The sequence below is a fragment of the Ursus maritimus genome, unplaced genomic scaffold (genome assembly GCF_017311325.1).
Source record: "Ursus maritimus isolate PB19 unplaced genomic scaffold, ASM1731132v1 scaffold_33, whole genome shotgun sequence".
Classification (NCBI taxonomy): Eukaryota; Metazoa; Chordata; class Mammalia; order Carnivora; family Ursidae; genus Ursus; species Ursus maritimus.
This window is the reverse complement of record NW_024425897.1, coordinates 23361017-23384923: the sequence shown is the minus strand read 5'-3', so window position 1 is coordinate 23384923 and position 23907 is coordinate 23361017. Positions and strand designations below refer to the sequence as shown.

General features: G+C 36.8%; 1 protein-coding gene across 3 annotated transcripts; it reads left to right on the top strand.

Moving 5' to 3' along the window:
* The first annotated feature begins 305 nt into the window (after positions 1-305).
* RSRC2 (arginine and serine rich coiled-coil 2) lies at positions 306-18945 on the top strand. Of its 3 annotated transcripts, none has more exons than XM_040619986.1 (10): positions 306-459; positions 4302-4458; positions 5651-5694; positions 8177-8367; positions 9419-9622; positions 11556-11678; positions 14153-14232; positions 15900-16129; positions 16553-16642; positions 18300-18945. In XM_040619986.1, the coding sequence occupies exons 1-10, from the start codon at positions 454-456 to the stop codon at positions 18477-18479; spliced, it is 1305 nt and encodes a 434-aa protein (XP_040475920.1). In that variant the 5' UTR covers positions 306-453; the 3' UTR covers positions 18480-18945. The 3 variants fall into 3 exon arrangements, with proteins under 3 accessions (XP_040475920.1, XP_008687066.1, XP_008687067.1); XM_008688844.2 differs by having other exon boundaries at positions 15897-16129; XM_008688845.2 differs by lacking the exon at positions 306-459 and adding an exon at positions 6507-6584 and having other exon boundaries at positions 4360-4458; positions 8155-8367; positions 15897-16129.
* The last annotated feature ends 4962 nt before the right edge of the window (positions 18946-23907 follow it).

Sequence of the window (23907 nt, the reverse complement as noted above, 5' to 3'; positions counted from 1 at the left end):
TCACCCACAACTGTCCCTAATCTCTTCAGGTTCTGGCCCTCAGGTTTAAATTGGCGGGAGAACACCAAGCCCAACCCCTTTTACGGCGGCCGGAGGAGGCCAAAATTGCTTTAAAATCGAAATAGGAAGTCGCCCCACCCTAAATTCCACCCATTCCGATTTTCAGGCTGCGCATTATAGGGGGGTGTATTCTTGGCTCCGCCCTCCTCCCTGGCTTTACACGCCCCCTTCAAAAGAACAACCAATCACCTCCTCGAATCGCGTTGCTATAGAAACTCTTATCACCACCCTTTTTTTTTTCCCAGCAAGCTGTGCGACGCGCCGGGCCTCATCCCCTTTGTGCCATCCGGGTCTCTCGCGCGAGCGATTTAGTCTGTGGCGAAGCGTCGGGGTGGCCGGTACTGTTGAGAGCGGCAAGTGGAGGCGCCGCCTTAGCGGCCAGGACTCTGGACTATGGCGGTAGGTGCCGACTTTGAGTTTAAAACCAGGGATATTTTTCTGCTACTCTCCAAAGAGTGGGTGAACGGATCCCAGAGCTGTTGTCCGCGCGTGTGTGTGGACAAAATGGCGCCGCGGCCTTCTTCTGCGCCCGCCATCATGGCTGCCTGCTGTAGGGAGGGGGAAGTGAGGCGGTGTCGGTGGGGGTGGGGAGCCGCAGGGAGTGTCTTTTTTTTTTTTTTTTTCCAGAACTTTCCTCATCTCTTTTCTAGTCCTGTATTCCGTTCGACCCACAGATCGGCCTCCAGTTTAGCTTACTCATTCTTGTTAGTCGTTTATATTGAGTTTCATTAGGGCTTGGGGATTTATGTTCGCGTTGGGGAAGGGCTAGGGAAGAGAGAAAAGGGATGGGGGTCTTTGAAGAGTGTTGGGTCAGAAAGGCGTTGTCTGTAAGGGGTAGAATGGGAGAAGAGAATCGTCTTGTAACGTTTTGTTTTTTGCTTACGCTCAGTAAAATTCTAGTTGCATAATTTTAATTAGTGTTTTGTCTGTGAAAACCTTAGTTTATTCCATTGCACGGAGCTGAGGAAGGTGTTGCTCCAAGGGAGTAAAAAAAAATCGACTGAATTACGAGAAGGCTTTGGAACTACGAATTCCGATTGTCGTTCAGTTTCTGAAGCGGCTCGTGATGTAATCATTTTGAAGTCTGAGAAGCATTATAATAAAGCCTTATCATTGGCGTTGTTTCTTAAATTTAAGAACCCTTCGTTGACCCATTTAATTTTAAATAAGAACTATGGTTCTTTAAGAAGCCTGCTTTGGTTCTGTGATGCCCAGTTCTGGTGGAAACGTTATTGTAATTAGTTCATTTTTCTTAACCCTGTTAAAAGAAAAATGCAGGCATCTTGTATTCCTTTCCACTGACTAGAAAGTTCTATTTACTCATCTTCAAAAGTAAGTACGGCTATAAACATACCGAAAAATTTGTAGTTTGCCCTTCCTAAAAATTGGGATATCTGGAATTAGGATGGTTTCTGCCCTCCCTTCCCCCAATACCTAATTGAATTAAGAACCGATTTTTGATAAGGTTTCAAACAGTTGGAAGACTGTTTTGGTGTTTGTGCAATTAATCGATGTAATGTTTTCCTTTGTAGAAATAGTGTTTTGGGCCTTTTAATGTACTTTAAGGAATAGTGTTGTTTTACCTCGGCTCAAGTATTTTAAAAAATGAAGTCAGTTCAGACATTTGGTCCTGCAGTGCCTCCCTCAATAAAAAGACACAGTCCCCTGGAGAAGTGGCCTAATATTAAATCCAGTGTACCTTCTTTGCACTGGAAAAAAATTTGTGTACTATGTCTTAAGCATTATTAGGGTTTTAAACAAGATGTAAATGTAAGATAACAGTGGTGGCATTCTAAAAAAGCATGTGCTAGAGTAGAGGACAGTTTTGCAGTTAGCATTTAAGATTTAGTATGTACATCCCTGATAAATCGGAATAAAGCTTAGAAATTTTCAGAGAAATTTTATTCAATTAATTTTATTTTTTGGATGCTTTTTATTAGGCCACTATAAAATAGCCTCATGGAAATACAAGTTTTATGTGGGAGAAATGGCCACCTATCATTCGTAGTCTGTTTTAGTGATAGAATGTGTTTTTTTTCCTGTAGTATATCTTATAGGTGAAAATGGCTGTTTGGTGTAAGTTATTATCTTGTATTACAGGGTGCCTTCTTTTAAGCAAAGGGCATTTGACTTCCCTGTTGCCAAGCTTCTGCGATGTTAAGCATGTAAATAAACCATTGACTGAAAAGTTGTACTGCCTGGTCTAGATGCTGACTTTTACACGGGAAGGCTGTTTTCAGTTCTAGTCATGCTGTCTGTAAAAGTGAATGAGATGTGCCAGTGGTTTGGGAATGATAGTTTTGGCAGAGAAGTTGCATGCTGAGAGAAATGATAGCAGTGCTGAAGTTTTTGTGATTTTATTTTCCAGAGATAAGCTCTGTCAACACTTAACATCACAGACGTGAAATAGTTCGTAATGATAATGATGAGAACAAGAACTAAAAAAAACAACCAGTGTTGTGAAAATCTTAATTATCCTTAATTGTGTGATACCACATCATTTATTTGATAGTAGACAGCAAAGAGCTAGAGTACCATCCTGAGAGAGGCAGGTAATGTTGCTGGATCTCCTTTGTAAGAGCAGAAGATTGTACTCTATTTCTAAATGATGAAAGCTTTCCTCACAAAAATTTTATGATTCCAGAAATCACCCATATATAGAAAACTAGAGAGGGCATGTGTGGTCACATGAGAGTATCTCCAGTAATTAGTTGCTTCCTCTGTGCTTGGTTGTTTTGGTTTATACCATTGTTAAAGGCTTAACACATTTATGTCTTTCATCCCAGATAAGCGTGTAAATCTCTTTCTTATTTTATTCTTTGAGTCCAACATTGAGTGGAGCACATTTGTGACTCTCAGTAAATTATTGTTGAAATAATGCAATCTCTCACACTTCGTTTGTTAAATTACTCCCCATTTAGTTTCCTTGGTACTTGTTTTCTGGACTGATTTTCTTAAGGGAGGGAGTTTGTTTTCATGTGATTATTCCTCCTGCTGAAAATCCCTATTCATCCAATCCAGATTCTCTTATAAAGAGCATGGTAATAAATATTTTAGGCATTATGGATCACACACAGTCTCTGTCCCATTCCTTGCTTGCTTAATAATCCTTTCAAAAAAGTGAAAACATTTCTTTCTTTGGTCAAGGGCCAAGTAGTCCACCTTCCATATACTTTCCACATACTACTGAAACTGTTTCTCCTACCTTTTATCAAAATCTGACTTGGGAACATTCAGGTTTTAGCTTCTCAAAGCTTTTTTCTATGACTAATTTAAATCAGTGTGTGTCTTTGCGTGATACTCTTGTTATCTGTAATTTGGACCACACCGTTCAGCAGAGCCACAGAAATACTCTTTTTTAATTGAAAACTAGTAACAGAAATTCATTTCTTCATTTGTTGATTGATTGCTGTGCTGAGTACTCAGCTATGAGCAAGTAAATTGGAAAACAGGGAACTGATACTTAGATGAAAACTTCCTTTTAAGTAAATCAGGACTCTTGGGAAAATGTGTATACTTGATTATTTTTTTAACTTTTACAAAATTTGTATTGTGAAAACTTAAAAAATGCTTTAAAGCAGAAACGACTTAATGTTTCCATAGCCCAGAGCATGTGTGAGGAGAGGCAGACCATATTTTGCAGCAGCACTGTGCCAAGGGGCTGTTTTCATTAAAGAGGGTTAATGAAATTAAGATTGGGGTTCTCAGATAGGTAAGTTAATTCTGTTTATTCTTTTATAATCTAGAAGCATGCTCTGCTGTTCTTAGATTTTATAGACCTAAGTCTCTTTAAATTTTACACCAGTTCATTTTAAGTGCTTTTTAATGTATGCTAATCTAAAATAAAAGTATTGGTAAAGTCAGGTAAATGACTTCGCAAATCTAAAATGGACTGTATTTTCTCTGCTTGAATGTTTATTGGAAATACTTGGAGCCCTTATTCTTTCCCTTCCCACATTGTTTTGAAAGTTACGAAAATAATAATTTTTAAAAGTTAAAGACATCAGTCTAATTACATATGTTTCTTTGTTATTGGTTTAGTCATTTCAGTTTATTCGGGCTTATTTATCAGATACAAATAATATTTAGCTATGTAGGAATTGGCCATTCTGATTTATTGATTTATTTTTAAATTTTGTAAAACTCAAAGATGATTCTCTTCTCTCCTTCTCTTTTAAGAAGTTGAAAAACATTTTAAGTGTAATTAAGAACTTAATAATCACTTCTCTTTAAACTTTTAGGCTAGCGATACAGAGCGAGATGGACTAGCCCCAGAAAAGACATCCCCAGATAGAGATAAGAAAAAAGAGCAGTCAGACGTATCTATTTCTCCTAGAGCCTCAAAACATCATTATTCAAGATCACGATCAAGGTCAAGAGAAAGAAAACGAAAGTCAGGTATGAATTGTTGGAAACTGTAATTACCACTATCCATGTAGATGTGTGTATAAGACATAGATTTAGTTTTCTAAATAATTAATACATGTTCTTCCCAGTTGAGAAATGAATAATGAAAGTACATTGGTAATTTTCTGGAGAATTTTTCAGTTATGAAAAACATAAATGTTCTCATGCAGAAATTTTATGACTTGTCCAAAGGCAAAAATATATGTTTAAATTTGTGTCACAGTAATTATTTGGTAACCCCGAGATGTTTAAATTTCAGTCTTTCAGCATGGGTAAAATATTTTGAAAGATGTGCCTGGGCAGTGGTATATTATTCTGAGCTTATTTAACGTGCTTTTTGATGTAAGTTACAAGAACATTTTTCACCTTGTTTTTCATTTGACTTAATGTTAGAATATTTCTGAAGCGAGAGGTTTTGGCATTTTGAGAGGTTTCTTACTCATTTACTTGAAAAAGAATTAGACTGATGGGGTATAAGAAGTATGTTTTGCTGTATGTTTTTTAAATTAGTATTGCTATTTAATGAAGAACTTAAGTGAGAACTAGAATACTAATGAGTTAAGAGTATTAAGACTTGGGCTCCAGTTATTTATGCTTTACGTCCACGGATAATCATTTATAAAATGGTTAAAATGTAATTTTGTGTATATATTTGAAACTACACTATAAAACCACTTTTGAATAGGAATTTCTAAACTACAGCATCCTTTTGACTACTTATGCCAAATACAGTTCAAACTGTTTATTCTCTTGCATTCTTGTTTTGTTCTTGTTTACCTCTGATAAGCCCCTTTATATATAAATTTTCAACACAATGGAAAACAAAATGGGCTAGTCACAATGTTTTGTGAATTAAGAATCTGTGACAAACTGAAAGATAGTATATATGTTTTTGATTTGTCATGGAGGGGTTTTTTTTGTTTTTTTTTTTGTTTGTTTGTTTTGTTTTGCTTCCTTTCAATTATATTCTGGTTTATTCAGATTGCTTGATTTGTTTCAAATATATACAGTGGTATTAAGTAGAATAATCCCACCCTGCCATAAAAAATAGTCTTTGGAAGATAGTAAGTAGAATTTTACCTTAGTAAAATGGATTGGAAATTGTCCTTTATTTGAGTATTGGAATTTGTGTTTGAGATGTTTCTGTATCTTGTTTATGGTGAATTTTTGTGTGTATTTACAGATAATGAAGGAAGAAAACACAGGAGCCGGAGCAGAAGCAAAGAGGTAATTAACACTTTGTAGTGAATAGGCACTTTAAAATTCTTGTAAAGTATCTGGTAGAAATGTTTGTGTGAATATATGATATTATCAAGGTAAGTACCAAAACTTGCAATTTTTAAAAGGTTAATTGGGTTATAAAATAAGCATGATATGGATTCATCATTTTTCAAGAAGATAGTTGTTTATATGAAAAGTTCATTCAAAAACTATTAATTTTATTATGTTGTGAAAATATTCACAATAAAAATTTCATATGAAGATTATAATTGGTTTTTTTAGGCCTGTCACACAGAGCTTCCATTAATCTGAGGTCCCGAGTGTCCTTATACCTGACAACTGCTCAGGATTTTCATATAGCAATCATCTTTAAGTAGCAATATCCTAGATATCTGTGGGCTTTTTCTTTATGGAAGTTAACGAGAGTCCTCTCTTCATTAGCAAACCAGCTCAGTTTCCCTAAGAATAGTATTGAATTTTGGAATAAAAGTGTCTGTGAGGGACAGCTGGAAAGGTGGCGGTGACACCAAAACTTGAGGAAAAAGACAGCAGCTGTATGAAAGAAAAGCAGGAGTTAACTTGCTCGCTCACCTGAGAAGACAAGGAATGAGCCAACAAGGAAGAACAGAAGTAGGAGCCAAAAAGGGAGAAGAGTCTTATGGGGGCTGGGCAAGGGACTCCTAAAAAAAATGTGGGCAGGGACTTCACCTCTTCCCCTAATGGAAGCTCTGTTAAATTTTTAATTTAGGAGAGTTTTTGTGAAAATGACTATTTTGTTTAGCTCACATGATAACATTTCTATAATAAATCATACTCAGCGTGCTAATGCGCGAAGAGACTGAACTGAAGACGCTGCAGACTCAGATAGCAAAATAATAAGCCTACTTCATGATAAGGTAACTATTAGTCATTCAAACTCCTATTTCCCTTAAGTATATCTTAAATCAGTTAAGGGTTTTAATGTCTTTTTTTTTTTTTTTAATTAATAGTAATGTTATGTTTGGAAAACTGGTTTGAAATAAACTCTAAAATCTTTGGAAAATGAACCACTTAAAGCTTTTCCAGTTTGCCACTATATGGCAAAATCAAGGAAATACTTTTACAAGCTCATATTAACAGAGAACTGGCAATGAAACTAAAATTTAGCTGTGTCTCCAGGTCTCTTATTTTTCTGCAAAATATTAAATAACATATTATGATTCTTTTCAGATATATCATGCATGTTCCAAAATGTTTGGCCAAGTTTTTTGTTTTTAAGCAAAGTTAATCTTGAGTGAAAAGAAAAATGCTAGGGCTTTTTGGGAAACATGAGTTAAGTGTCCTGTTGTGGTAGAAAAGCAGTGGCCTGGGCATAAGAAGAACATGGGGTCTGGGTTCAGCTGCTACCATGTAGCTTTGTGACTTTAGATCTTCATTTAGTCGTACTTAAGTAAGGGAAGTTTAGAGGCTCTGAGTTTCCTTCCAGCTTTAAAATTGTGATTGAGATGTCCAGGTTTTTAAGCTTTAGCTAAAAGATGGATTTGACAACTTAATGTGAGGAGATCTAATGTTTATCATTTTCTAATTTGGTATGTGAGAGTAGGATGGAGACTTGATCATGCAGTTAATTTTAGCTCAGTCTCTGAATGCATATGTTGTGAAAGCAAAAGCCTTGGTTTTTATCTTTCAGAGTATGGGGGAAGTATGTATTATATAATGGTATAGGGATTAATTATGTTATGCCTAGTTTGATCTAATAAAAATTAAAACAGATACGGTTGCCATTTTCTACCCTAGGTACATGAAATGTAATAGAACTTCAAGCCCGTTGGGATATTGCAAGATGAAAAGTGATTGCTTCACAGTTTAGACATTGGGAGAAAAATCAAGAGCCGTCTTTTAGAGAGGATCTGGCAGTATAGCTAAAAAAAGGACACTTCAACTCTGCGTAAAGTAATTTAAAATTGCAGAAAATACTAATAATTAGTAAGATTAATTTTATTTAGCTACCTAATTGAAATGCGTTTTCTGGTGCATTTCTTTGTGTCCTGATCATCTTCACTATTGTTAAGTTTTTAAACCTAAAATAATATGTACTCTGGTTATAGAAGTTGATGTATATATGTATACATGATCTGTTTCTCTAAAAGGTTTGTTGGACAATTTTGAAAGTTTTGATACATGTGTACTTCCCTTACTCCTTTAGATAAAAGAAATATCAGGCATTCCTCTTTTTTTGTGATAATAATGGTTTTTCAATATTATTTCAACATTGAAAATTATTTTGTTATTTTGGGGAGGAAACTGCATTTGGGGGATTTATAAAGATAATACGAATAGTATATTCATCTGCAACATTTGGGTGATGTGAAACTAGATCAATTTTTTTATTTGCCACACACTCCTAAGGTTACTAATGTTGCATCACAACATTTTTGTCTACTGATACCCATACTAACTCTCTTTGTTGCACTATTTTCCTGAAAGAACCAACTTCTTCTTAAAACAGGCAAGAAGACATGAATCCAAAGATAAATCATCTAAGAAACACAAGTCTGAGGAACATAATGACAAAGAACATTCTTCTGATAAAGGAAGAGAACGACTAAATTCATCTGAAAACGGCGAGGACAGACATAAACGCAAAGAAAGAAAGTCGTCAAGAGGCAGAAGTCACTCAAGATCTAGGTCTCGTGAAAGGTAAGTAATTTTGGTATTTATTAGTTAGTGCTAAGTAAAGAGCTATATTGTGTAAAGCTTCTCATGAACCCAGCAATACCCAAACAATCTTCATTAGAAAATAGATATTTTTTGGGGCGCCTGGGTGGCACAGCGGTTAAGCGTCTGCCTTCGGCTCAGGGCGTGATCCCGGCGTTCTGGGATCGAGTCCCACATCAGGCTCCTCCGCTATGAGCCTGCTTCTTCCTCTCTCACTCCCCCTGCTTGTGTTCCCTCTCTCGCTGGCTGTCTCTCTCTGTGTCAAATAAATAAAATCTTAAAAAAAAAAATAATATTTTTTGCTAGCATAACCTATTTGCCCATTAATCTCTGCTAGTAGCTGAAGTCTTTGGGGCATTGTTTTCTGATAAAGGCAAAAAAGGTGTTCAAGACTAGGGGACAAGGGATGATTATGATTAACATTCAATTAGCAAGTATGCGTTTTTAAATTTCAGGATTTATCTGTCACTTGCAGTGGAAAAAATTATATGGTTGAGCTATGTTTAAGTCAGTATAACAATCCTTTTATAGTGTCAACATGGGATTTGTTTGCTGTTAAACTCTAATTTAGATTTTCTTCTGTGGTATTGAAAACTGGGTCATGGCAAAAAATTTGTGGGACTTTCAAAAAGAAGCCAGTGTTTCATGTATGTTTGGAGTTTTCTGTGGAAATGTATATATATGGTGTATCAGATTGGGTCAGAATTTTTAACTTGTCATCTTTAAGTTGCATAAATACTTGATAAGGCAGTAATAGACTTTAAACTATTAAACAGAATCTTAAGTTGGGTTAGGATGCATTGTATTTTTAACACGTAGCTTTATTGTATTCCCTCTGAGACATCTAACAAGAATAAAGGCTCATTTGTTGTTGAAATTTCTTCCATTTGAAGCCTCAATTAGCCTTTCTAAACACAATACAGAGTTAGTTTATTGCTTGGCTTGACAGCACACATTGCAGATAATTCATAATGTCTGTAATTTGAAAAGACGCAGCTCTAAATAACTACACATTTGTGTGTTTTAATTTCAGGCGTCATCGTAGTAGAAGCAGAGAGCGGAAGAAGTCCAGATCCAGGAGTAGGGAGCGGAAGAAGTCAAGGTCCAGAAGCAGAGAGAGGAAGAAGTCACGATCCAGAAGCAGGGAAAGAAAACGTCGGATCCGATCTCGTTCCCGCTCAAGATCAAGACACAGGCATAGAAGTAGAAGCAGAAGTCGAACAAGGAGTAGAAGTCGGTAAGTATTCATCATCATCTTGAATAAAATCAGATAGCTCCCTCACAGGGTCTGTTCGTCTTTCAATCTGAGAATATCAAAATTGTGGATCAGGATTTTATTTATGAGTTATAAATATTTTAACATTCTGACTAATAAAGAACAAATTTAAACACTCGCATAGCATTCTTACAGATACTCCTTTAATCAGATCTTCTGTGAAGTACAGGTAGAAATAGTCCTATTAAAATTAGTTCATTTGTTTTGGATGTCGAATTGTGTTAATCGTATAATCAGAGTAGCTTACATTTATTGTATGCCTACCATGTGCTATGTATTATGTCAGCTTTTTCCATGTACCAGCTCATCTAATTCTCAAAACAACTGTTTCGTGAGTTAAGACCATTGGGCTTAGAGAATTTAAGTAACCTGCCCAAGAAGCCTCGAATTATAGTTATTAAATGGTACTGTCAGAATCAGGTCCCGAATATGTCTGAATGCAAAGTCAGTGGATGTGCTTAACCCACCATACTGTATATGCTATCTCAGGTATTCAAAAAGATGAGCTTAATTCAAACCTGTCTTGATTGAGAGGTTTTAATATGTTTAGTCTGTACTTATTTAACTTACATCAGACAATTATTAATAGTGCATATACACAGATACTGACAGTAAATAATGGAAAAGCTTTTTTTGTTAGTTTATTGTTCAAGTTAGTCTATAAAGACTGAAATACAAGATAAAAGATTGTTTATTACAGTTTGGCTTATCTATTGTTTATTAGGGGTGTTTTGTTTAGGGTTTTGAATGCAAATGGTGGGTTGTTTCTTAGATTTTCATTTATTTGAACGAGAGAGAGAGAGAGACTGCGCGCACGCACAAGATAGGGGAGAGGGAGAAACAGACTCTTTTTTTTTTTAAGATTTTATTTATTTGAGCGAGAGGGAGACAGCCAGTGAGAGAGGGAACAGAAGCAGGGGGAGTGGGAGTGGGAGAGGAAGAAGCAGGCTCCCAGCAGAGGAGCCTGATGCGGAGCTCAATCCCAGAACACCAGGATCACGCCCTGAGCCGAAGGCAGAGGCCCAACGACTGAGCCACCCAGGTGCCCCTGAGAAGCAGACTCTTTGATGAGCATCAAGGGGCTCTATCCCAGGACCCTGGGATCATGACCTGAGCCGAAGGCAGACATTTGACTGACTGACCCACCCAGGTGCCCCCAAAATGGTGGTTTTATTAAAGCAAAGGGGCAGGACCTATAGGCAGAGAAACACCTTATGTTGATCCGTTTTTAATAGTTTAGTTCTTAGTAGTTGACTCATTTGAGCTTCACCGGTTAAGAGTTTTAGGAAATTTAGGTAAATGATGATTTCATCATTATCATTAATATTTTATTCTCCATTTGGGCATACGGGCCATTATTTATGGTATTTCTAGGTTTTTTTTGTTTTTATGGCATTTTTAGTTTTGACCACTGTTACTCTATTTTATTCTGCTCAGTGCCTATTGTTTTTTATCTTTCATTTTCCTAATTCTTTTGTTTTACTGATTTTGTGCTTGGGTTTTTTTTAACGTTTACAAATTCGTTGTAGATTAAAATACTAGGAAATTTAAACTACTTAGGTATCTATCCTACATACTGACCTACATGAATATAAAATGATTGATGTACAAGGTTAGTTTTTGCAACATTGGGTGTAATAGCAAAAGATTGGAAAATATCTTAAATGGTTTATTTGTAACGGAACATTAAATGAACTTACAGAAAACTAGCAACATATTCAGGGAACTTCCATACCTTGTGGAAGCTATAGGACAGAGGTGGAGAGGAAAGGGTTCAAAATATATTGTCTGCTGTTTGCCTTTTTGTTGAACCTATGTAAATATAATTAATTTTGATAAAGTGAATTATTACTGGCTTGTCGTACTGCAACATGTGAAATACGATTTATTACAGAGATAGAAAGAAGAGAATTGAAAAACCTAGAAGATTTAGCAGAAGTTTAAGCCGAACTCCTAGTCCTCCTCCCTTCAGAGGCAGAAACACAGCAATGGATGCACAAGAAGCTTTAGCTAGGAGGTAGGTGTATTTTCTGTCTGGTGCATTTTTTCTTTTCGACTTGAAGTACATACTCAATTGTGTGGACAAAGTGGATGCTTTCAGAGTTTTAAGTCAAATAAATGTAGACATGATACATATGGTGCCAGTTCTGATCTAGAACTAAGTGTTGTTAATTCTCATTTTAAACATTTACCTATTTGTGCAGCTGGAAAGATTACGATGTCTGCAACAGTTTCTCTATTTTCCTTCATGATTACGATGTCTGCAACAGTTTCTCTATTTTCCTTCATGATTAACTGATTCATTTTTCTCAGATTTAGCTTCCTAAATATTTTTGGTTTACAATCGAAGCTTTTAGAAATCTTAAATCGAACTCTTAAATTTTGCCTCTGAAACTGCATTGTCCTTTTGTTTTTCTTCCTCAAGAAAAAGTCTGAAACAATTCCATCAATAGGTTTCTTATTTTGAAGGTGGCAAATAATAAACATTACAAGGTGATTTATTTGATCTTGTGAATTTTACTGCTGACAGCGTAGGGAGATCATTCTATGTTTTAATTCTGTAAGCATTTCAAAGATGTTCTGGTAATTGTGGGACTACACACAGCAGGGCTGTCTGGCCGAAATGTGCAAAACCGTTGAAAGAACTGCCTCATATAGAGAGGCGAGAAGTAAAGTAAAATCCAAGTGCTTGTTTGCAGGTTTTCCCATATTCTGAAAACTATACTCTTGATTTTGGGGGGTTTTTTCCTTATGAAATTGAGTTTGTATTTTTTTTTCATTACAAAAATACAGTTATCACAATGTAACCTGATGGGCTGCTGCCCTGTGAACCCAGCCTGGCAGAAACTCCAGCTGAACAGCAGCAGCAGCAAAGGTGTGAGCTCGCCCCTTCTTCGTTCCATTCACTTTAGTGAATGGTGTTAATTCCAACCTGCAGTGGCCATTTTAAATATGCATCAATAGTAGTGAATCATATTTTCTTTCTGAAACTAAAATCAACAGAATTAAGAAATAATTTATTATGATATCTGAAGTAAGTTATAAAGAATGGTCTGTTAAGTCTGACCAGTATTTTTTTAAGCCCTGAAGTCTGTTCTTACTATAAATTGGTTGTGCTTTAATTTTTGGCTTTTATTAAAGTTGAAGCTGTTTACTAGTAAAGCATCTAAAACTTTAACTTAAAAAAATCTACGTAGTGTTTTTCAGATGACAAGTTTACGTGGAATAACTCTTAAGAATACCAGATTGCTCCTTGGCTACTTTGAAATTTGAAAGGAGATCTTTTGTTAATAAGATATAACAATATGTAGACCTTTTTGTTGTTGTTGTTCCTTTTTTTGTTTTTAAATAAGGACAATTTTTAAACTGCTTTGAAGATAGTTTTAATATCTGTGTACCAACATTTTAATGTTACCCCCTAATCAGAAACTTTTATTCCCAAGGATACAATCAAGTCTGTACTGTCTTTCTTGCATGTGTGCTCAATAAAAGGGAATAAAATTATATTGTTATATTCATTTTATGTAAATTCAATTGTTAAAGGCAATGCCATTTTCCTACCCGTAGTACCCTAAAACAAAAAACCTTTTCCTTAATCTTAGCCCCTTTATACCACTAATTAAAGGAGGAAGAAGTGGCTTTTAACTTATGATTGGGAGATCAAGGAGTCTTGAAGAAAAGAGGTTTCTCTTTCAGGAACTCATGAAGATATTACTTAAAATTTGCTGTATGAGAAGTAGATACTGACTTGACAGCACTTTAGGATATGTATTTATTGGTAAAGTTAGTGTGAACTACAGTATTTTGTCTGAGGATGAGTTTGTGTTTCATGTTTCTAGTTCCATTGCTAATGATAAACTTCTTAAGCTGCTAAAAGTGAATTCCCTAATAAGTTTTTTCCCTCATATTATTAGATCATAGAGAATGACAAGTAGGGGTTTTTTGCCCCTTTTGTATTTTGGGCTTTTTTATCTTTATTAATTTAAGGCTATATGATAAAATCTGTTTAAATACAAAAGTCGTATTTGGCATTTTTTGATTGGCCTTATCCTGTATCAGCCTCCCCCCAAGAAGCATATAGGTAATTTTGTAAATATTGTTTACTACTTTTAACATACCGTGAGATTTACTCAGTTCTCAGTTTGTCACTTGCAAGATGTAATTTTATCCTTACTGCTATACCAGCACTGATAAAGGCTGAGTAATTTGTATTTTTTAAAACTATTCTGTGGGAACTGTGTGTAAAAGCTATTGCATTTTTTTGGCTATTCCATGAATTTAAAAATGTTTAAAACCAGTATTGAAATATTCTTTAACTGTGGCTATCTTAAGAACGAATGCTTTTTTTCCCCCACATAGAGATACCAATTGTGTTAAACTTAATTTAAAATTCTGTTAAGTGTTTCATGTCTATACGTGTGGAGAAATCAAAGATAAATACTGGTTTTATATTGAGTGTTACTTTAAATATATTGAAATTGTCTTTGGCAGGTTGGAAAGAGCAAAGAAATTACAAGAACAACGAGAAAAGGAAATGGTCGAAAAACAAAAACAACAAGAAATAGCTGCAGGTAATTTATTTTCTTTATTATGAAAGTATGGCATTTTTTATAGAAAATCTGAAAAGTTCAGAAAAATAATAGGAAGAAAATCATCCATGATCCTTGCCTACCCATCAGTGCACTGTAACCTTATTATTATTATTATTATTATTATTATTATTATTGAAATGTGAACATTTTATTTTTAATGTTAACTTTCATACCTTATAAATTCTTCATGCATATGTATTTCTTACTTGGTTGATGGATCTGATTTTGACAAACAGGCTTGTTCATATAACACTTTAGCCATCGTTGCACATGTATTTTAGTCATGATTTTTGGGAAAATGCAGTTTATTAAAGAAGACAACCGAACTGGGATAAGAAAGCAGGTTTTTAGACATAACACAAACATTGCCTGTGGATGGTTAAAGGTGATCAGAGAGAGCTTATTGAATTACATGAAATGTAATCTGGAAGGTGTTTTTATCTATTTGTTGATATTCCTAGTAAATGGGTACTTTTTGAAATAATCTAAAATTGTACAAATTGGGATGCCTGGCTGGCTCAATTGGTAGAGCATGTGACTCTCAATTTTAGGGTTGTGAGTTGGAACCCAGTGTTGGGTTTAGATTACTTAAAAATAAAATTTAAAAAAATTTTTTTAATTGTACAAACTACCTTTATGTATGTATGTATTTATTTATTTTAGATTGGGGGGGATGGAGGGTGAGGGAGAGGAAGAGAATCTTAAGTAGGTTCCACGCCCAGCTCAGAGCCCAATGCAAGGCTTGATCTCATACTCCTGAGGTCATGACCTGAGCCAAAATCAAGAGTTGGAAGCTCAACCTACTCAGCCACCCAGGTCACCCTTTCCATTTTGCTTTTGTGATTAGAACAAAACTTTCATAACTGGATTCCCATAGTATTAGTAATTAAAGAACGTACTCTGGGCTGACAGAAAAATATGTAACCAGAACAGTCTTTCTGGGGCGCCTGGGTGGCTCAGATGGTTAAGTTTCTGCCTTCTGCTCAGGTCGCGATCCCAGCATCCTGGGATCGAGCCCCACATCAGGTTCCTGGCTCAGCTGGGAATCTTCTCTCTCTCCCTCTCCCCCTGCTCATGCTCGCTCGCTCTCGGTCTCAAATAAATAAAATCCTTACTTAAAAAAGTCTGTTTACAGAAAATTGACTCAGTTCTTGACTAAATCACTTAAAATGGAAATACCAGGCATGGCATTTAACTTCTGTGCGATTTGGGCTTACATTTGTTAAATGTGCATAATACTTGTTTAATATCTTAGATATTTGTTAAGAGTTTCAAAGGAATGTCTAACCATTTTGTAAGCTGAAGGAACCATACAAATAATATTTATTGTTACAAGTTTAGCTACAAGTAGCATAGTTCATTTTCATTGAAATCACAAATCTTTTTACCGTTTGTAGAATACCTACTATTTTCAGATACATGAAGTATCAGTATATATAAGGGATCATGTCCAGAAATGTCTATTATAAATATATTCAATAAATTTTTGTTAGAATGTTAATTGCTTATAAACTAACCTGCATTTCCTTATTTTGGTAAAAGTATTCTGCCTTTTTGTAGATTAGTTCTTATATATAAATGTACTGCTGTAAACCAGGAGGTTGGTTTTGGTTAGTCTTAAAAATCTATGCTTACCTCTTCAGCAGCTGCAGCCACCGGAGGTTCTGTTCTCAATGTTGCTGCCTTGTTGGCATCAGGAACACAAGTAACTCCTCAAATAGCTATGGCAGCTCAAATGGCTGCCCTGCAGGCTAAAGCTTTGGCAGAGACCGGAATAGCTGTACCTAGCTATTATAACCCAGCAGCTGTGAATCCAATGAAATTTGCTGAACAAGAGAAAAAAAGGAAAATGCTTTGGCAAGGCAAGAAAGAAGGGGTACGTTCTTTAATTCCTCTCTTTTGTCATTTATTCCTGATTAGCAGTTGCTTGGAAAAACAGATTTGGATTGGAAAAGATGGGTTTGGGTTTTTCTTCTCTAAATTTGATTGTAATAGTTTAATTTACCACAATTTAATGTTGGAAAAAGATTGATCTAAGAAAACCAGTAGTTTGAAGAAAAACATTATTCCCATACATTTACAATGGGGGAAGATGCTCCCTGGCTTAGGCTTTTTCATAAAGGATATATTATGAAGTACTTCTATTTCTTTGCTTAATTACTTTGTAATAGAAGTCTTAATTATAAACAAAATAAATATATGCATTGATACATGCTATAAATGCTTTCAATTTCTTTTAGATCTTACTACTTAGATAGCTAAATTTTATGAATTGTAAAAGTTCAGTGTTTCTTTACAGGACAAATCCCAGTCTGCTGAAATATGGGAAAAACTGAATTTTGGAAACAAGGACCAAAATGTCAAATTCAGGAAATTAATGGGTATTAAGGTGAGTTACGCACTTTGAGTTAAAATTCATATTAACGTAACATTTTCAGGTTAACATTGGTCTTCTCCCTAAAAGTTAATTTCAGTAATGTGTGAACTGTGGGTACTTTCTGTTGCTTTTTTGTTTTGTGCTTCAGATTAATTTCACAGAATTATGTTGTCATTATTAGTTGACAGTACAAATTATTCAATTTAAATTAACCTGTTTGTTGATTATAACCTATTTATACCTTAAATGAACCTTTTTCTAGATTATGAGCTTTTCTTAGTAAATAAAAATGAAATCGTAAATGGAAATTGATGAATTTGCTTTAAAAAAAAAAAAGCTCATTTAAAGCTAACTGTAGGGACTCCTGGGTGGCTCAGTTGGTTAAGCATCTGCCTTTGACTCAGGTCATGATCCCAAGGTCCAGGGATCGAGCTCCGCATCGGGCTCCCTGCTCGGAGGGAAGTCTGCTTCTCCCTCTGCCTGCCATTTCCTGTGCTTATGCCCACGCATGCTCTCTTTCTCTGACGAATAAATAAAAGCTTCAAAAAAAAAAAAAACAGGGGCGCCTGGGTGGCGCAGTCGTTAAGCGTCTGCCTTCGGCTCAGGGCGTGATCCCGGCGTTCTGGGATCGAGTCCCACATCAGGCTCCTCCGCTAGGAGCCTGCTGCTTCCTCTCCCACTCCCCCTGCTTGTGTTCCCTCTCTCGCTGGTTGTCTCTCTCTGTCAAGTGAATAAATAAAATCTTTAAAAAAAAAAAAAACTGTACTTGGAGTAGGAATTTTTTTTAAGATTTTATTTATTTGACAGCGAGAGAGGGAACATAAGCAAGGGGAGTGTGAGAGGGAGAAGCAGGCTTCCTGCCGAGCAGGGAGCCCAGTGTGGGGCTCGATCCCAGAACCCTGGGATCATGACCTGAGCCGAAGGCAGACCCTTAACAGCTGAGCCACCAAGGCGCCCCTGGAGTAGGACCTTAATATTTAAAGTTTCCAGAAAGCTTTTGTAAAAGGGGGGGGGGGTTTGTTGTTGTTGTTTTGGTGGTTTTTTGTTTGTTGGTTGGTGGTTTTTGTTTTTCTTGGTGTATTTTGTTTTGTTTGAATAAGGCGGAAATGTACAGATCTCATATTTCATGTAACCAGTAAAAAGTTCACAGACGCTCAGGTGTTGATTATTATTACTTACGGGAGTTGGTGTTTCATTGAAGGGTTATTTGGCTTAAACTAAGCTTCACTGAACTTGTTTTTTGAAACAGTGCCACACAACCTTTCCATTTGCTGCTAGCTTTTTAATTCTTTCCTTAGCTCCCCGCATAATTCCTTCCTTTGGTGCTGCTCAGATGTCAACTTTTTAGTCCTTTCTCACTTGCCTTTTTTTTTAAAAAGCAAGCACACCATCCCCATTTTCTGCTTTTCTCCTAGACTCTACTTATTGAATGGTATGTTCTACATTTTCTTCCTCATACCCACTAAAATGAAGTTGATTTTTGTTATATCCTGGTTTTTATGCCAATACCTAGAAAGAACATTGCCTTGCACTCCATAGATGCTAAATGAATTGAATGGAAGGTAAATACGTATCCTAAACATGTCAGTTATCTGTACTGTCTGTTGAGAAGAACACTTTATTCTCATTTCCATTTATTTTAATAATATATTTTTTATCTGATATTTAGAGTGAAGATGAAGCTGGATGTAGCTCAGTTGATGAAGAAAGTTACAAGACTTTGAAGCAACAGGAAGAAGTATTTAGAAATCTAGATGCTCAGTATGAAATGGCAAGATCACAAACCCACACACAAAGAGGAATGGGATTGGGTTTCACATCATCAATGCGAGGAATGGATGCAGTTTGAAAAAGATCAGACTTAATGTTTGGGACTTTATGGACTTCTGGTTCTGATGTCAGGTCCTTGTTCACCAAACAGCTAGCATTCTAGCTTGCATGGGTGTTGCATTGACTTTAATTTATTGAAAAATACGATTTTTTGTAAATATCAGATCAGTGATACTGGTGTTAGTGTTGTAATCAGGTTAAACACACTTCCATTAAACTTGACAGGACTATAGAAGGACAATATTTTTTAGTTCATGAATTCTACTTTTCAAATATATAAAAGCTGCAGGTGGGATAAAATCTCATACATGGATATTTCGTGTCCGCTGTCTTGTGTACTTTTGTACTTAACCTTGTACAGTTATTTTCATCTCTTGAAACATGAAAGAAATGTTATGTAGATGTTCTTTAGAAGATCTGGCCATTTGGTACATAATCCAGCACAAAACGCTGGGTGGTGATGACAATAAAAATGGTTTTCTCAACACTGGTGTTAATTTAAGTTACCTGGAATTCTTATTTGAATTTGTTTCATAGTTTTTGTAGCATTTTGCAATTGCTATTAGAGAACACTAGATAGAAATTCCTCTTTTTTCTTTTTCTTTTTTTTTTTTAAAGAAAGTTAACTATGCTCTAGGCAATACCATGGTAAGCAAAATGTAAAAGGAAGTTAGGAGGAGTAAACAGACTTATTACAATAATACTGTTTTCCTACTACTGTAAGGAACAGAATTGGTGTACAGTATTTGTTCAATATTCCATATGTTATTCAGGAAATAGATTAATACATTAAAGGGATGTAAGCACTTTTATTTTAATAAAGTGCCTTATTACAAGTTCTTGGTATGCCCTTTGCTCATTATCCCTTTGAAGTCTTCAGTAGCACAAAGTACTAAAATATTAGAAAACTACTTTGTCACTAACTTAAATACGGCATGAATCTGGTGGAGGGAGGGGACTAAAGAACTTGGAATTCATTTGCTTTTATTACTACAAAATCATGATTCACCTTTTCCTAGAAAAATCCTACAACTCCTCATTGTAGTAGCACAATACTAGGGAAGTGTACTTAATAGTAAAACTTAAGTTTTTTTGTTTTTTTGTTTGTTTGGGTTTTTTTTTGAGAGTGTGGTGAGGGACAGAGGGAGAGAATCCTTCAAGCAGACTCCTTGCTGAGTGCAGAGCTTGACATAGGGCTGGATACCATGACCCATGAGATCATGACCTTAGCTGAAGCCAAGAGTCAGACAACCAACCGAGCCACTCAACTCCCCGTTCGTTACACACCTTTATTTTTATTTTATTTTTATTTTATTTTTATTTTTTTTTAAAGATTTTATTTATTTGACAGAGATAGAGACAGCCAACGAGAGAGGGAACACAAGCAAGGGGGAGTGGGAGAGGAAGAAGCAGGCTCCTAGCGGAAGAGCCTGATGTGGGGCTCGATCCCATAACGCCGGGATCACGCCCTGAGCCGAAGGCAGACGCTTAACCGCTATGCCACCCAGGCGCCCCTAAAATCAGTTCATAAGTCTGGCCAACTTGCTTGTTGAGCATGTTTTTGTGATAAATAAGTGTAGTTGTGAGATTTTTTAAAGTATTTCGGTAAATGTTTAAATTTCACTTCCCTAGAGCACAATTTTAAGAAATGGCTCTTCATAAAAAAAAAAAAAAGAAAAGAAATGGCTCTTCATGTTTCAGTGACAAAGTCAAATTTCTGGGGTAATGACACCGTGTTATTTTTCATTCTGGAGTCCCTACAATTCGAATTTTTCAGGTTAGCTGTACCTTCTCAAATAGAAATTTTCACGGGCTGGGGCACCTGGGTGGCTCAGTTGGTTAAGCCTCTGCCTTCAGCTCAGGTCATGATCTTGGTCTTGGGATCTGCTTCTCCCTCTCCTCCTGCCCCTCCCCCTGCTCACGTGTGCATATGTGCACTGTCTCTCAAGTGAATAAAAATCTTCTTAGAAAAGTTGTTAAATTTTTTTTTCTTGGGCTCATAAAAGGCAGTGTGGAAATGAAAGCACTACATTAATTGCTTCCTGTGTTTTTCTTTTTTTTTTTTAATTTTATTTATTTATTCGACAGAGATAGAGACAGTCAGTGAGAGAGGGAACACCAGCAGGGGAGTGGGAGAGGAAGAAGAGGAGCCTGATGTGGGGCTCGATCCCATAACGCCGGGATCACGCCCTGAGCCGAAGGCAGACGCTTAACCGCTGTGCCACCCAGGCGCCCCTTCCTGTGTTTTTCTACAGTACTTGAGGAGCTGTCCATACATTATGAGTGATATCCATCCTGCACTCATCTAAAGCAGTAATTTAAAACAGTAGCCAAGTTTAAACAAATGAAACTACAGTATCTAAAATAATTCAACAGGTAATCAGTAATTTTGAGATCTTACTATATTTTTAAAACCCAGGGTGTATGTTTTAACACATCCCAACTTTGACGTACCAATAGCCAGTTCCATATAGCCTGAGACAACCAGATTGGGCAGTGCAGATCTAGAGGGAGGCATATAGGTAAATTTAAGATGCATAATTAAGAATGAATAAGCAATTTTTGGAGTCCTGACTGGGGGGTGAGGCGGGGGCAGGTGTGTGGTGGAAAACATGCAACTGCTTGGCTCAATTGGGAATTAGTTTATAGGCGAGACATACTCGATGGTTTTTATGTGTTAACCTTTCATTCCCCCCTTTGTCCTGGCTGTTACTGTGCTTTCAGTATCAAAGCCTTTGTACTCCATGACGGATATGTTTGAGTTAATCCTTGTGCGCAACATAGTTGCTGTCCAGGATATGTTTTATTTTTAAATAGGCTCTACTCACAACACTGACATCAAGACCTGAGCTGATGGGGTTCCTGGGTGGCTCAGTTGGTTAAGTGGCTGCCTTTGGCTCAGGTCATGATCTCAGGGTCTTGGGATCAAGCCCAGCATCAGGCTCCTTGCTCAGCTGGGAACCTGCTTCTTCCTCTGCCTGCCACTCACCCTGCTTGTGCTCTTTTCTCTCTCTCTCTCTCAAAATCTTAAAAAAAAAAAAAAAGATCTGAGCTGTGATCAAGAGATGGACACCATAAGGAGGGCACATGATGTAATGAGCACTGGGTATCAAATAAGACTGATGAATCACTGAACTCTACTTCTGAAACTAATAATACAGTATATGTTAGTTGAATTTAAATTCTTAAAAAAGTCAGACACTTAACCAACTGAGCCACCCAGATGCACCCAGAAGATACATAAATTTTTTATAAAGATTTTATTTGAGAGCGAGCACATCAGAAAGCCGGAGGGCAGTGGGAAAGGGACAAGCAGACTCCCCGCTGAGCCATGGAGCCCAATGCAGGGCTCTATCACAGGACCCTGGAATCATGACCTGAGCTGAAGGCAGACACAACTGACAGAGCCCCCAGGACCCCCCAGGAGATATTTTAGAGACGTGGTAGCTAGGCAGGTCAGTAAAAGGAGAGCACACTAATATTTAAGACAAGATACGGTGAACGATGTGAGAGCAATTGGCTTTCAGGGTAACTTGGAAGGTAGAAGAGGACTTGGCAGTTGTGGATAGGTGTTGAAGAAAAGGCAAATTGAAAGATGAGGTTTCCAACTTCGATGGATTTTTATTCCATGAAGTTTAGAAAACTGAAGTATCATTGAAGAAGTAAATTGGTGCAAGGAGATGGAAACGAGTTTTATATATTATTCCAAGTTAAAGTTTCATAGGTCAAAAGGTGATTAAATTATACTTAAATATCATTTCTAGGGGAGCCTGGCTGGCTCAGTCGGCAGAGCATACGACTCTTGATCTCGGGGTTGTAAGTTTGAGCCCTATGTTGGGTGTAGAGATTACATAAAAATAAAAAATATATATACTTTTATATATTATGTATATGTATATATACATATAACATGTGTATATACATACACACACACACAGTTTCTGTTGGACCCACTCGTTCTCTCGCTGGCCATTCACCAGGAATTTCTGTAGTTGTCTCATCCTCAGTCCCAGCCCTTTGAGTGTCTCAAGACTCAATCGTGGATTTTTCTCACTCTGTATTCTTCATTATGCCATTACCCTTTACCGTAATTATATTTAACATCCTTAAAAATGTGGGCCAGCCAAATGTCAACCTTTAGTTTAGGCTTTTTCTCGGAGCTTTACCGAAAGATTGAGCTGCCTAGTAAACCTCTCAACTGGGGCTCAGATTTTACCTTCAATATATCAATGTGTGGGGGGGGGGGGCCTAGGTGGCTCAGTCAGTTGAATGTCCCACTCTTGGTTTCATGTCGGGTCATGATCTCAGGGTCGTGAGATCAAGCCCCACGTTGGTCTCCACGCTCAGCGTGGAGTCTGCTTGAGATTCTCTCCCTCTCCCTCTGCCTACCTTGCCCCCTGCTCCTGCTCTCTCTCTAAATAAAATCTTTAAGAAAAAAAAAAATCTATCAATGTCTAACAAAAATGCTTCAAAAAATTTCTTTTACCAGTCCAATTGCTTCCCTCTTGCCTCAGGATAAAATTGCCTCAAGGTACCACATAACTTCCCTCGTTGCTACCAAACCTGGTCCACATCTATTGATCGTTTATGCAACCACTTTTTCATATATATATAAAGATTTTGTTTGACACAGAGCACAAGCAGAGGGAGAGGGAGAAGCAGGCTCCCCGCTGAGCAGGGAGCCTGACGCAGATCTGGATCCCAGGACCCATGACTTGAGCCAAAGGCAGATGCCCCTATTCAAAGTTTCTTAAGTCAGAATCCTGAGAAATATTCATGACCCATTTTCTCTCATTTCCTGTATCCAGCCCTCCAATTAGCTGTTGCTTCAAATTTTATCTTCTAGATATTTTCTACTTCTAAACATCAACTCTTAACCACTATTTCCACTACCCTAATCCAAACATTTATTTGTTCGACTACAAAAACCTATCAATCTGCTAGACTCAGAATTTTACTTTTGCTGGATTTTCAATAATGTTTCTATCACACAATCAAGACCATCTTACCAAAACGAAAATGTGTGGGTCACGAACACACCACCTGTTTAAAATGTTGAAATAACTTCCCAATTTTGGGGATGGAGAGAGGATCCCTAACTTGGTCTGTGAGTACCAGTCTCATCATGCTCCACTCTCTTTTCATTTCACATGCAGATTTCTTCCAAGGAAGATGCTCTTAAATCCGTCTGCCATACTGTCACCACCAACTTTGCCTTCCTAACACTTCATGTTTCAGTTCAAACCTCAGTTCACTGATTCCCACAGATTCTGTCAAAGTAAATTGTTACATAACCATAACCTGTTGTGTTTTTAGTTCACATATATTTTTTTAATATGATGGATACCCATCAACATCCACCTGGACCCAAGAGCTAGAGCATTAGGGTTATTTTGTTGTTGTTTGTTGCTTTTGCTAACCTGTAGGATCCACCAGAGCAGGAACTT

Excerpts from the sequence above, each read along its gene's own strand:
- RSRC2 (XM_008688844.2), top strand. Across the intron at positions 11,679-14,152 it reads CAAGAAGCTTTAGCTAGGAG|GTTGGAAAGAGCAAAGAAAT; the intron begins GTAGGTGTATTT and ends TGTCTTTGGCAG. Across the intron at positions 16,130-16,552 it reads GGCAAGGCAAGAAAGAAGGG|GACAAATCCCAGTCTGCTGA; the intron begins GTACGTTCTTTA and ends GTTTCTTTACAG.